Source organism: Xenopus laevis, chromosome 9_10L (genome assembly GCF_017654675.1).
Source record: "Xenopus laevis strain J_2021 chromosome 9_10L, Xenopus_laevis_v10.1, whole genome shotgun sequence".
Lineage (NCBI taxonomy): Eukaryota > Metazoa > Chordata > Amphibia > Anura > Pipidae > Xenopus > Xenopus laevis.
The window spans coordinates 33,091,580-33,105,583 of record NC_054387.1 but is presented as its reverse complement, the minus strand read 5'-3'; the positions used below and the strand labels follow the sequence as shown (position 1 = coordinate 33,105,583).

Here is a 14,004-nt window from a genome sequence, read left to right as displayed (position 1 = left end):
GCACTATGAACTGATTCATTTTGAAAAAAAAAATTTTTCCCATGACAGTAACCATTTAAAGCATTATTTACTTTGGAACTTGTTTTTTCTTTTTAGTTGGATGAAAATTAAAATTCAATAAAAATTCCTACCTTGGGGAGCAATATCATAATCCATCACCATTACTCCAATACCATGACGCACCAATGGAGGCACCATGAAGCCAGATTCCTCTTTACTGCAGATAAAAAACAGCAGCAGTCTTGATAAAAGGTATTAGTAGTTAAGCAATCCTATTTGTTTGTTTTAAAATGTATTTCTAGAAGACTTACACGGGCAGATTCGGGGAGATAAGTCGCCAGGTGTCAAATCTCCTCTTCTTCATGGCGACGAATCTCCCCGATCTGCCTACTGCCGGCTAAAATGTAAATCGCCTGGGGGAAGGCACATGGAGTGCTTAGTTTTCCGAAGTCGTCCGTAATTGCCTCACAAGGAAACTTCGGGCAACTTCGACAAACGATGCGCTCTGTGTGCCTGCCCCCAGACAATAAACATTTTAGCCAGTGGAAGGCAGATCGGGGAGATTAGTCACTGCGAAGAAGTGGAGACTAATCTCCACGAATCTGCTCGTGTGGCCAGACTCTTACTGTAATTGGCCAAATTACAGAAAGACCCCTTATTTGGAAAACTCCAGGCTCTAAGCATTGTAGATAATAGATTCCATATAAGTATTGAAAGTATTGGCACTACTATAGCTTTACAACATCAATTTTTTTTTTCTGGGGTATTTTTCAGGTTTTAGTATTACGTATTAGTTTGTGCCTGTAATATGTCCTCTGCACAGCAACACAATAACACAACAGTGTGGGATTAGGACCACCAATATACTGTGTATTTTTTGTTGTTGTATTTTGCATTGTTCTTGTTTTTGACAATATAAATATGCATTGCATAAATATGTATTTTACATGGTCTTTCGGGATTTGTGGCCGATAAGGTGCCAAGAGGAAGGCAGTATGCAAAGCTCAAAAAAACGCCCATTGCACCCGTTTTTGCACTTTATTATAACCGCAAATTATATGGTAGAACTTTTGATATGAAGCATAACAAAAGTTGTGTAAAGGCGATACCTTTATTGGCTAACTAAGATGATAATCACAGCAAGCTTTCAGAACATTGCAGTTCCTTCTTCAAAGCTGATTACAATGAAACTATGTTGGCACAGACATATATACAGCATTTTGTTTACAAAAAAAACTGTGGGGGACAAAAAGGAGAAACAACGCATAAGCATAATTGGTATTGTATTTATATTATAACCGCACAAAATGAATGCAAATTTATACATGTATTGACGTGATTCATAAAAGGTATTTGCACCCCAAACATTCCCCCTGCACTTTTGTGTACTTGTGTTGAGTGCCAATACACCCCCAGTCTGCTCTGAGGAATAGTACACCAGTGTTTCTATTGACACTGGCACTATGGAACTACTACCAACCTGGACTTGGAGGTACTATAAATCCACTGTTTCCTCATTCTGTTTTAAATGCCACACACATTGAGGCTTTATAAGCCTCATTTACAACTGCAAGTGTGGATGAGCTAAAATGGATGCAAAGTTCTGTGCATATTCCAACGGAATCTGTGGGTGTAAGTATGAGCTGAGCTCCCAAAACAGACTCTCACTTTTCATTGCAAGTGAAATTGTATATTTTTGTCTACAGTGTACTGGGTGGAAGGTACTGGTAATTCTCCACTTGTGCCCCATTTTTCTCTTTTAGTTAAAAACCCTGGAGCTACAGCCAACGTGGATTTTATGGTAGTTCCAGGGTTCCTACAGTTGGTTGCATCAGTGTGCACAACAGACGCGACCCCAAGGATGCTAATGCTGTATCATGACACAATCCCCTTTCTGAAATACTAGCCAAAATGGAGTTTTATCACCCTGGTTCTGAAAGCTGATGCAGGCAGGTGAGTGTTAAGCTGGGAGGTAAAAAAAAAAAAGGTTGCACACACTGCAGCAAAACTCTCCCCTGGCATGGAGTCCTTCCCCACTGTGTGTCTGGCACACTGCACCTTGTTAGTTAATTCACGTAATATGTCTCAGTTTGTGTTTGTGTCTCTACTAGTGTGCATTAAGTATTATCTTGATTTGGTAGTTCTTACCTTAAAAATTGCCAGTATCCTCCATGGATGTAGACTAAAAGAGGGAAACCTATGGACATACAGTTTAGTCAGTGGTCATCACTAAATAACATAAGGGAAAATGCACATTACACAGAACTAATGCCTAATGTAGAGATACTAATGACACTCATAACTGTTTATGTATGATTCATTTAATATAATATAATAATAAATTTGGCTGAAAAAAAAGACACGTCTATCAAGTTCAATTCTTTTGGCAAAAAAAAACCTGCCTAAAGGTGGCCATACACAAGCCAAAAAAAGTTGCTGATGAACCATGTATATCTTGCTGAAAATTGGCCATATGTCGATTGGCCAAGTGTGAAAATCCCAAGGGGTATCACCAATCACTATGGTCTGTATCCTCATCATGGTAAGCCAAAACTGGCCACCTCATGGTAGGCATATTGGGTGAAAGATCTTCTCAATTAGTGACCTCACAAATGAGCAGATATTTCACTGTATGGCCACCTTAACTGGTAGAGGAAGTGACAACCCTTCCCTACTTCTACTTTGGGGCCCAGTAGCTTCCAGCTTTAACACAAAGGCAACCCCTTATATGGAACACTCGAAAATTACCATGTCTGATAACCAGCAAATATATACTGACCCAATACAGTATTTTCTGGTAAATTTGGTTATACCTGCCATATAATTAAAGATATACCCACTCACTTGAGTGGCCTGATCCAATCATTTGGTCAACAATCGGATCAGAATGGATATGTAAAATACAATATGCAGAGTCATTGCGAAAAGTTCTTCATCAACATCCAACATGGTCCTTGTCCCAAGAGATTTTTATAAACTGCCCACAGATATCTGCCCTGACCAGAAATTTATATGACCCTGTGTACAGCCAGGTTCAGTTCCCTGTCAGGTCAGCCTAGCTGCTGATTGGTTCCTATCCTACAGTGCAGTGTGCTGAATGCCCCTGATTCTTCATATGCAAGTGAGCTGGGTCTGTTGAACCATACTGCTCGCATCTCTAGTGATACAGGCACCTTCAGAGGTGGCTGTATTTTCAGCATTTTACTGAGCCAATAAGCTCACTGTGCTCTATTTACAGACAGAGTGAATATTTTTGCAGTATTGACAGAGCCAACTGCTGTCATAAATGAGCCCTATTGTTCTAACGTATGCATATCTTACCTCAGTATGTAACATAAAGCAAATCTTTGCCAAAGTGCAAAGTGCAGGTAACCAGTAAATGTTATCTGCTGATCAGTGAGTTACCTCTATTCTACAAATACAGAAATCACTAGAAAAGAAAACACCCTTTGGGCAATCATGGATTTTCTTTTTTAATATATAAATAAATGTCCCGTGTACATCTATGACTGGATAGTGGATACTACCTACTCTCGTCATTAGCTGGAGAAGCCATTTATAAGCAAGAAATAAATAATTTGCTTTAATACTAGTCCAGCATGCCAGTGAAGCATCTCTGCCAGGTATAAGGAGTGTATGGCACTCTCATTACCTTGGTCAAGATAGAAATGTCGGCTCGCACACCCAGGCCTTCAGTCAGGATAGCCAGGTGCTCAATGCTGGAGGGATCGGCACCCTCCCCAAGGTCAAATAGTAGAAATACACTGGCACACACGGCAATTCAAACAGGGAAATCCCTTGTGTCTTTATTTGCAGAGAAGCAACGTTTCGGGGTGATGCTTGACAAAGGGGTACCACCCCGAAACGTTGCTTCTCTGCAAATAAAGACACAAGGGATTTCCCTGTTTGAATTGCCGTGTGTGCCAGTGTATTTCTACTATTTACTCTCATTACCTTCTCACACGCTCGCATTCAAGACTTTGTAAGGGCTGCACACTAGGTCTGGGCTGGCAATCTGTCTATTTAGGCAAATGCCAGAGGGGCCCCTTTATATTGTGTTCATGTGGGCCACTCCTGATCCTGTTTCTGCGCACCCCAGGAGCTGAAGTTGCAGACTAAAGTCGCCAGGGTAGGGACTGGGAGGGAGGCGTGTGTGTGGCAGCTGCACAGAGAAGGGAGCCAAGAGTTGCAGCTGCTGCTAGGTAACCTTGCGTTCTACTAGTGCTATTCTCTAGGGCTGCTGTGTATGTAAATAACTGCGAGCGGGTGTGTGCACTTCAATTCGCGTGTCAATAGCAGCGAATTGCATGGGGATTTTTTGCAAGCACAAGTTCTGCTGCTACAAGCAACAAGTTTCCGTACAGCCAGCTGAGAATCTCAGTATAAGAATCAGTATCAATGACTTACTGTACCTCTAGATCAGTGGTCCCCAACCAGTAGCTTGCGAGCAACATGTTGCTCACCAACCCCTTGGATGTTGCTCCCAGTGGCATCAAAGCAGGTGCAAATTTTTGAATTCCAGGCTTGGAGGCAAGTTTTGGTTGTATAAAGACCAAGTGTACTGCCTCCTGTAGGCTACCAGTCCATATAGGGACTACCAAACAGCCCATCACAGCCCTTATTTGACATCCCCATGAACTTTTTCATGCTTGTGTTGCTCTCCAACTCTTTTTTACATTTAAATGTGGCTCACCAGTAAAAAAGGTTGGGGACCCCTGCTCTAGATCCTCCAGTAAGGGCGGCTTAGCTTTCCCTTTACGGCTGTTCTACAACTACTAGCTGTCTGTATGCTGGGACTTGCACAGTATTGAACATTGTCTGTTTATTTTTGTGTTTTGTGAGGTGAGGTCATTTGAGACATTGCATTTAATTCCATGAATGAAAATTACACTATAGTGTTAATGTTGATATTCTGTGGGGAACTCTGAGTATCACTCATGTATTATAGGGATAATGTACCCCCTACTGTAAATGATAAGGATATGAGAAGTCACTGAGAGGTTCTGTGACCATATAAAGGCACAAGGCTTGAGGCTGAATTATACAGGGAACTCTGAGTATCACTCATGTATTATAGGGGATAAAGTACCCCCTACTGTAAATAAGAATATTAGAAGTCACCGAGGGGTTCTGTGACCATATAAAGGCACAAGGCTTCATGCTGAGTTATACAGTGAACTCTGAGTATCACTCATGTATTATAAGGGATAATGTATCCCCTACTGTAAATGATAAGGATATTAGAAGTCTGAAGGTTTCCGTGACCATATAAAGGCACAAGGCTGCACAATCTTTAACACATTTTACATGAATTACACTTAAGTGAGAAAGGCAGCTCTCTATATGCACATAACTGTTTGCAGATTTACCCTATATATGAGTGGATGAGTACAAGACATTCGCGTGGTTACATGTGGGCTGCTTTGATTTTTTTGCCCGGGCTGCTTTTTACTCCGACTTTTAATAAATATATATCACTGACCCCATTTAAAACAAATGCTCTGAAAGGCTACAAATGTATTGTTATTGCTACTTTGTATTACTTATCTTTCTATTTAGGCCCCTCCTATTCATATTCCAGTCTCTTATTTAAATCAATGTATGGTTGCTAGAATAATTTGGACCCTAGCAACCAGATTGCTGAAATTTCAAACGAGACATGCTGGATAAAAAGCTAAATAACTAAAAAAAAACACAAGTAATAAAAAAAGAAAACCAATTGCAAAGTCTCAGAATATCCCTGGCAACATCATACTAAAATTAATTTATAGTAAACAACCCTTTTAAGGCATAGTGTGGAAACAGTCTTGATACAATGGCAACTAACTATTTCTGAATTCTGAAGAGAACTCACCTGTAGAAGACCCTTGGGGTAGGTACAAGTCCAATTTCTCACTTTCTCTTTCCCCATACTGAATGTTCAGTATTGTCTTTGCCACTGAACGGGATATTCTTGTTCCTAGGGAATGAAGGAAGAGATTTTATTAACTTATGCCAGCGACCGTATTTACTAACGGTCGCTGGCGTAATTTCACTAGCGAAGGAGATAGACACTGGTGCAACTACGCACTCTAACGCCAGACGAATTTTCGCGAAAGAGTGTTACTACGCAAATTCACTACGTTTTTGATTTTACCGACTGTTACCTCTATTGCCAGACTTGCCTTCGCACCTCAGACCAGGCGAAGTGCAATGGAGTAGATGGGACTTACTTGAAAGTCCCAAAAAACGCTGGAGTCTTTTCGTTTTTTAAAGGTGATAGTCTGCAAAAGTGCGTAATTTTTTTTTTAGGGTACCTGGCTTCACCCCTACATTTCCTTACATATGGCACATAAACTATACAGTGGGCTCATGTGTAGAGCAATATAACAACTCTATTTTATTTTATTAAGGTTCGCTGGCCTTGTGTAGTGTAATGGATATGCTGCAACATATACGGCCATTGTACTTTAACTGCATGCCATAGGCAAATTAGCCAATGCTAGCGTAACTTCAGTCTGCTGATCGTATTATCACTAGCGCAACTTCGCATGCGTTCAGTCTCCTTGCGCAACTTCAGATCTTCGTGAATTAGCGTTGTCCAGGCGAATTTACGCCTGGCAAAGTGTTGCGATGTGCCCGAAGCCAACGCTGGCGGAGGTAAGTAAACTTGCCCCTAAGGCTTCATAACTTTAAATTGCAATTATGGATGATTTTCAATTATCCAGACATTGACTAGAGTAATATGGAAGCCTGGTTAGAAAATAAAAACTTGCTGCTAAATGCAGTGGCAGAGCTGAGGGGGTAAGAGTACCTTGTTCATCAGTGATTGGTATATAGTACAGCAGGGCCGTCTTTGCAAGCACCAATTGTCAATGGAAGGGGACAGGTCCTAAGGCCCTGAGCACCAGTGACATAAAGTTTCAGACACAACTGTTAAAGGGAGTGACTATGATTCTTAGTTTTAGATATAGTGCAAATTCTGGCACTATAAGGGCAACTCTGCAACATTTTAAACAGGTTGGACTTTTCACAAGATTAAACAGAGAAGTTAAATGGAATGCTACTAAACAAACTTACCTGTCAATATATTCCCCTTGTAAGAAGTGAAAATATTTTGCAAAGAAAATCATTTGTGGTTTAATAGAAAAGTTAGCATTGCACTAATAAGGATAATTTTAGTTGAAATATTTATTAAATACAAGGAGGACAATAGCAATAAATCAGAAGCAGCAAGCTAAACATTCATCAATAGCCACCAGAGGGCCACAGCACGTGAAGTAGGGACTAGGAGGGAACTGACTGGTAAACAGGCACAATAGGGAGCTAGGATGTAAAACCTGCTCTCACCTTCTGTGGTCTCTTTGACATGGGCTTTTATCACAGCATCCTTGTCCATACGCGGCGACCATTGGCTGGGGGAGTACTGGTGTTCTAGCTCCTATAAGACACAACATGAGTGAAAACTCTGTATTATGTCCCTCTGTTATAGAAATATTTTGCCTGTTCCAACTTCTCAAAAGCTGGAGATCAACTCCCAGAAACCCCCCAACAAAGCAGCTGTAATTTATGAATAGACAAAAGATGTGATGTTGCTCCTCTCTATTCAAATGTATCCGCCATCCATTTATTTTTCAGTGGCTTGTGTGAAGTGTTTAAGCAACAAAAGTAATTCAGTTATCAAAGAAATTCAGATATCCATTAAAAACCTACTAGTGTTTGCTATGCTAGCTACACTATATTTGCATATGGGTACCTTAGACTTAAAGGAATTGTTCAGTATAAAAATAAAAACTGGGTAAATAGATAGCCTGTGCTAAATAAAAAAATGTTTCTAATATAGTTAGTTAGACAAAAATGTAATGTATAATGGATGGAGTGACTGGATGTCTAACATAATAGCCAGAACAATACTTCCTGCTTTGCAGCTCTCATGGTTTCCACTGATTGGTTACCAGGCAGTAACCAATCAGTGACTTGAGGGGGGGCCCACATGGCTCATAACGGTTTGCTTTTGAATCTGAGCTGCATGCTGAAGATAAATTGCAAACACACTGGACAGTTATGTCCCATGTGGCCCCCCTTAAAGTCGCTGACTAACTCAGAGTTAGAGAGCTGAAAAGCAGGAAGTTCTGTTCTGTTCTATTATCTTGCACATCCAGTCACTCCAGCCTCTATACATTACATTTTTGACTAAGTAACTATATTAGAAACATTTTTTATTTTGCACAGCCTGTCTAGTTACCTAGTTTTTATTTTTACACTGAACTGTTCCACTCTGTAGTGCTGCAGAAATGTGTCTATGCTATATAAATAACTATTGCAACATGCACTTGCTTACAATTTGGGCCAGCAGATAAAATGTTCCCATGGTACTAGGGTTGCCACCTGTCCAATTTTGACCCGGACAGCCCGGTATTTTGAGGGGCTGCCCGGGTCTATACTTCCTGCCCGGGGGCCACTGGCCCTGTCTAAGAAACAAATGCTCTGTAAGGCTACAAATGTATTGTTATTGCTACTTTTTATTACTCATCTCTCTATTCAGGCCTCTCAAATTCATATTCCAGTCTCTTATTCAAATCAATGAATGGTTGCTAGGGTAATTTGGACCCTAGCAACCAGACTGCTGAAATCGCAAACTGGAGAGCTGCTGAATAAAAAGCTAAATAAAGCAAAAACCACAAATAATAACAAATGAAAACCAATTGCAAAATATATCAGAATTTCACTTTCTACATCTACTAAAGTCTACTAAAAGTTAACGCAAAGGTGGACAACCCCTTTAAGACAAAACTGTTTTTTTTTCAGGAATCACCTTTGCAGTTACCATAGTAGAAAATTAAATTTTCTACCTCAGTTCACAGTTTCTAATGAAAGCATTGTTCCCCTAAATGTTTGTTTTATAACTGCCCTGTGTAAAGTAAACAGCGACTGACCCTTTGCAATGTCCATATGTGGCCACTGTTCAGCTATATTGATCTCAACCTCTGCTATAGCAACATAAAACTACAACTTATATACAGACCCCATTTTTGAGAATGGTTTCTGAAAATACTCAATATTTTACTTTACATGCCTTTGAAAAGCAAAAAAGCATTTAGAAGTTGTGACACAACACCAGGAATTATCTCAAATGCCTTTTCTTTTATAGCTGGGAGGTCGCTGGTCTGTGGCACTTGTAAGACATCACCAGTAAAGCAGAATTAACCCTTTTTGGACTATGGTTGTTCATGTGTGCCATATGGCTGCACCACAATTCTCTTTATAATAGATACTTTTTAATGGTTTGCTTCTAGGTACCTTCCATGAGATAAAAACTGAAGCAAAATGTAGTACACAGTACAGGTATGGGATCCGTTAACCAGACACCCGTTATCCAGAAAGCTCCAAATTACAGAAAGGCTGTCTCCCATAGACTCCATTTTATCCTTTTTTTTAAAAATGTTTCCCCTTTTCCGTGTAATAATAAAACAGTACCTTGTACTTAATCCAAACTAAGAGAAACAAAAACAGCCTATTCAGTTTATTTAATGTTTGCGTGATTTTCCAGTAGACTTAAGGTATGAAGATCCAAATTATGGAAAGATCCGTTATCCGGAAAACCCCAGGTCCTGAGTATTCTGGATAACAAGTCACATACCTTTATTACTTTAATACAATTGCCCTAGGGTGTAAAGTGGAGAGTACATAGGAAACCCACTTCCCTACAAACTGTGGATGCACAGGTATAAGACATGTTATCCCGAATGCTCAGGACCTTGTAAGGGGTCTTTCTGTTATTTGAACCACCATTCCTTAAGTCTGCTAAAAATAATTTCAACATGAAATAAACCCAATGGAATTGTTCTGCCCCCAATATGGATCCATGAAGCTCAGTTACCATCAAGCACAAGCCACTGTTTTATTACTACAGGAAAAAGAAAATTGTTTTTTACATTTCGAATTATTTGCTTCAAATGGATTTTATAGGAGCTTAGGTATTTTAGGTATATCGGAGCTTTCTGGATAATGGGTTTCCAGAGAAGGGATCCTGTACCTGTATTATTTTATATATAAAATATCATTATATACATGTATGTATGGAACCTACTCACCTCTCTCCCCAGATCTCTCCAGCTGAGCTCCATTCCGCCACTATCCTGTGCCAACAGGACTCTGACCTGTAAATGCTAATGACAGATACTATCAGAACATAGGTATGTTTTAAACAAACTCACTAAGTTTAAACAATGACACAGAAACATAAAAAACACAACCTCAAATTATTTTGCTGTCATGCTCTGAGCAAAGCTAACGAAAGCCCTAAATTTCTCAAACCAAATAATGTCTAGGATTAATCTTCCATATTACTAGTAGGGTTGCCATCTGGCAGGTAAAAATTACACTTGGTGCTAATAAGCAACAAAGTTAAAAGAGATAAGAGAGATGATTTATGCCCAAAAAATGCGTCAACCCTAAATATTCGTGCACTCATTTCATTTGCACTTCTTTATCTGTGTATTGCATTCTATTTAAAGGAACTGTTTAACTTTTTCTTAAAGGTGTTGTTCACTTTTAAATTAACTTTTAGTATGATGTAGAGTGATATTCTGAAACAATTTGCAATTGGCTTTCATGTTTTATTATTTGCTGTTTTTGAGTTATTTAGGTTATTTAGATATGGTCTAAATTACCCTAGCAACCATGCACTGATTTGAATAATGACTGGAAAATGAATAGGAGAGGGCCTGAATAGAAAGATTAATAATAAAAAGTAGCAATAACAATTTGTAGCTTTACAGAGCATGTGTTTTTTTATATGGGGTCAGCGACCCCCATTTGAAAGCTGGAAAGAGTCAGAAGAAAAAGGCAAATAATTCGAAAACTATATAAAAAAAAATGATAGCTAGTGGAAAAGTTTCTTGGCCATTCTGTAACATACCAAAAGTTAACTTAAAGGCGAACCAGCTCTTTAATATCTTGCCTAAGCATATTGGCACTAGGGACATGTTTAATAAAATTGCTTGTTTTTTTTAAAATTTTCTATGTGCTTACACAATCTTAGGATTCAGTGATGCCCCACTAGACGCTCCCAAACAAATTTTAATTTGTATTACATGTCAAAGAAGAACCAGTAAAGCGAGAAGACTGCACATGCCATGTCCCTTCCTTTCTCATTTGAACAGTGTGCATTTTATTGCCGGCCATGCTATGTAAATGATTGAGGAGGCAATTCTCTTGCCTTATCTCTTCTTGGCTGTATCAAGGAGAAAATTGCTGAACCCAGTAAGATAAGCACATATATTTTTATATGAACAGAATGATTTTCTTAAAGGAACAGTGACACCAAAAACTAAAATAATGACAATATAATGCAGTGTTGCCCTGCACTGGTAGAACTGGTGTGGTTGCTTCAGAAAGTCTACAATAGTTTATATCAGTGATCCCCAACCAGTAGCTCGTGAGCAACATGTTGCTCTCCAACCCCTTGGATGTTGCTCCCAGTGGCCTCAAAGCAGGTGATAATTTTTGAATTCCTGACTTAAAGACATGTTTTGGTTGTATAAAAACCAGGTGCACTGCCATACAGAGCCTCAATGTAGGTTGACAATCCACATAGGGGCCACTAAATGGCCAATCACAGCACTTATTTGTCACCCCAAGAACATTTTTCATGCTAGTGTTGCTCCCCAACTTCGGGTTCAAAAGGTTGGGGATCCCTGGTTTATATAAACAAGCTGCTGTGTAGCCATGGGGGCAGCCATTCAAAGCAGCATACACAGCAGATAACAGCAGAAATCTCCCTGAATCTCCAGGTGTGACCTTACCCTACAGTGTAAATGTAAAGAGGAGTTTAGACTGTAAACTCCACTTGGGGCAGGTACTCATGTGAATGATGAAAAATTGTCAACATGTCAGCCCTAAATAAACAGAGGATGAAAATTAATTGGCAGGTTTGCCCTTAGCAACAAATAATATTTATTGTACAGCCAATATAATCAAGGAGGTTTCCCTATCACATGTTATCAGTGACATGGTCCTCCTGACAAAGCAAAAAATCATTCATACTAAATAACGTGTGGCTGATCTTACACTCTGTTCATGGATATCAACCTCCTCTTCTCCTCCACCCCCCAAGGGTGGATTAAGATATGGGGGATGCCCCGGCCCCTACAGTGCATTTTAATGGAGCTACTTACATTTTTTTTTATTTATGTTTATATTTTTTTTCATTTAAGAGAAACCAGAAATTCCACTTTCTGTTCAGAGGGCTGTGGGGTGATAGTGGTGTAAGTAAATGTTTATTTGGTCATAATTAGTTTTTCTATTGTATCCCATACAGGTATTTACGGAAAGGCCGTCTCCCATAGACTACATTTTATCCAAATATTTAAAATGTATTTCATTTTTCTCTGTAATAAATAAAACAGTACCTCGTACTTGATCCAAACCGAGATATAATTAATCCTTATTGGAAGCAAAACCAGCCTATTGGGTTTATTTAATGTTTACATGATTTTCTAGTAGACTTCACATATGAAGATCCAAATAACAGAAAGATCCCTTATCCAGAAAACCCCAGGTCCAGTAGCCTGGGAAATAAAATGTAGTTTCATATCATTATTAGACCTCAACTAGTCATATAAGACAATAAAACACTTTTGTTTTAACCAATCGTGTGTTATATGTATGTTGTGAGTGTGCAAATTCTTCCCAACAGCTTCAGAAAATAATATATGCATGTTTGTGCTGTAAAAAGTGTGTGAGTGTGCAAGACTTTCCGAAGGGAAGGCAGGATAGAAATGCTGAGGAAATTGAGTAGGACTGAAGGGGTGAAGAAGGGGTGGTGAAGTGTATATATATATATATATATATATATATATATATATATATATATATATATATATATATATATATGTTCCCTTGCTTTGCCCCTTACCTTGGTCTGGGAAAACAAGCAACAATGCTGTGTCAGCTTTAATAGCCAGTTCAGAATACAAAATGTGAAGAGAAGCAGTTAAAGCCTTGCACTGTATTTAGAGCTCAAACAAAGGTGGAAGTGCTGATAACAAGGCGAGTAAATGATTTACTGAAGAGTCAGAATAAAGGCTGCAGAAAGACAAGGGGGCAAATTCACTAAAGCGCGAAGTGGCTAGCGCAAATTCGCCAGCGTGACGTCATTTCATTACTTTGCCAATTTACTAACGGGCGCTGGTGTAAATTCGCTAGCGAAGTGGACCTACTCTAGCGCTACTTCGCACCCTTACGCCAGGCGAAGTTGCGCTATGGCGAATGGACGTAACTACGCTAATTCACGGATTTTCATGAATGTTAATTCTTGCGCCAGACTTGCCTTCGCCAACTAAGACCAGGCGAAGTGCAATAGAGTAGATAGGGCTTGCTTCAAAAAAAGTTTACATTTTTTCTAAGTCCCAAAAAACGCGGGCGTCTTTTCCTTTTTTAAGGGTGATAGGCTGAAAAAGATTGTACATTTTTTTTGGGGGTACCCTCCTTCCCCCCTACATTTCCTAACATTTGGCACCTAAACTATACAGTGGGCACATGTATAGGGCAATATAACACCTCTATTTTATTTTATGAAGCTTTCCCAGGCTTGTGTAGTGTAATGTATTTGTTGCTACATATACGTCCATTGTACTTTAACTTGGCGCCGTATGCAAATTAGGCATCGCTAGCGCAACTTCGCTACCGTTCGCCTCCCTGAGCGCAACTTCTGATTTTAGTGAATTAGCGGCTCCCTGGCGAAACTTCGCCTGGCGAAGCCTGCGCTAGCGCAACTCCGCAGGTTAGTGAATTTGCCCCAATGAGTTCCAAGCTACTATCTAAAGCTGGCCATGCATTCTTATAGTGATGCACAACTCGAAATCAGGGCCAGATGGGTTTAGACAGACAAACCTTTCCAGCAGTGGGCAATGACCAACTTGCAGGCCAAACTTCCTGCATGTCCCCATCCCAATGGTAACTCTGCCCATGTCCTGCCCCCTCTAGTGATCAACACAAGTCTTCTCCTGCCTCTGATAAAGG

General features: G+C 39.7%; 1 protein-coding gene across 4 annotated transcripts in view; it reads right to left on the bottom strand.

The window, feature by feature from the left end:
- Nucleotides 1-14,004, bottom strand: part of afmid.L (arylformamidase L homeolog) — a 28,270-nt gene that overhangs the window by 12,586 nt on the left and 1,680 nt on the right. Inside the window, exons 1-6 of one of the 4 annotated variants that reach the window (XM_041576159.1) lie at nt 12,899-12,973; nt 10,074-10,148; nt 7,330-7,420; nt 5,855-5,959; nt 2,149-2,197; nt 132-217 (exon numbers count right to left, since the gene is read on the bottom strand). In XM_041576159.1, coding sequence (XP_041432093.1) covers nt 132-217; nt 2,149-2,197; nt 5,855-5,959; nt 7,330-7,420; nt 10,074-10,106 — 364 coding nt within the window. In that variant the 5' untranslated portion in view covers nt 10,107-10,148; nt 12,899-12,973. Of the gene's footprint in view, nt 1-131; nt 218-2,148; nt 2,198-5,854; nt 5,960-7,329; nt 7,421-10,073; nt 10,149-12,392; nt 12,430-12,898; nt 12,974-14,004 lie in introns of those variants that run through there. The other 3 variants (XM_041576158.1, XM_018235133.2, XM_041576160.1) reach the window with 3 other exon arrangements.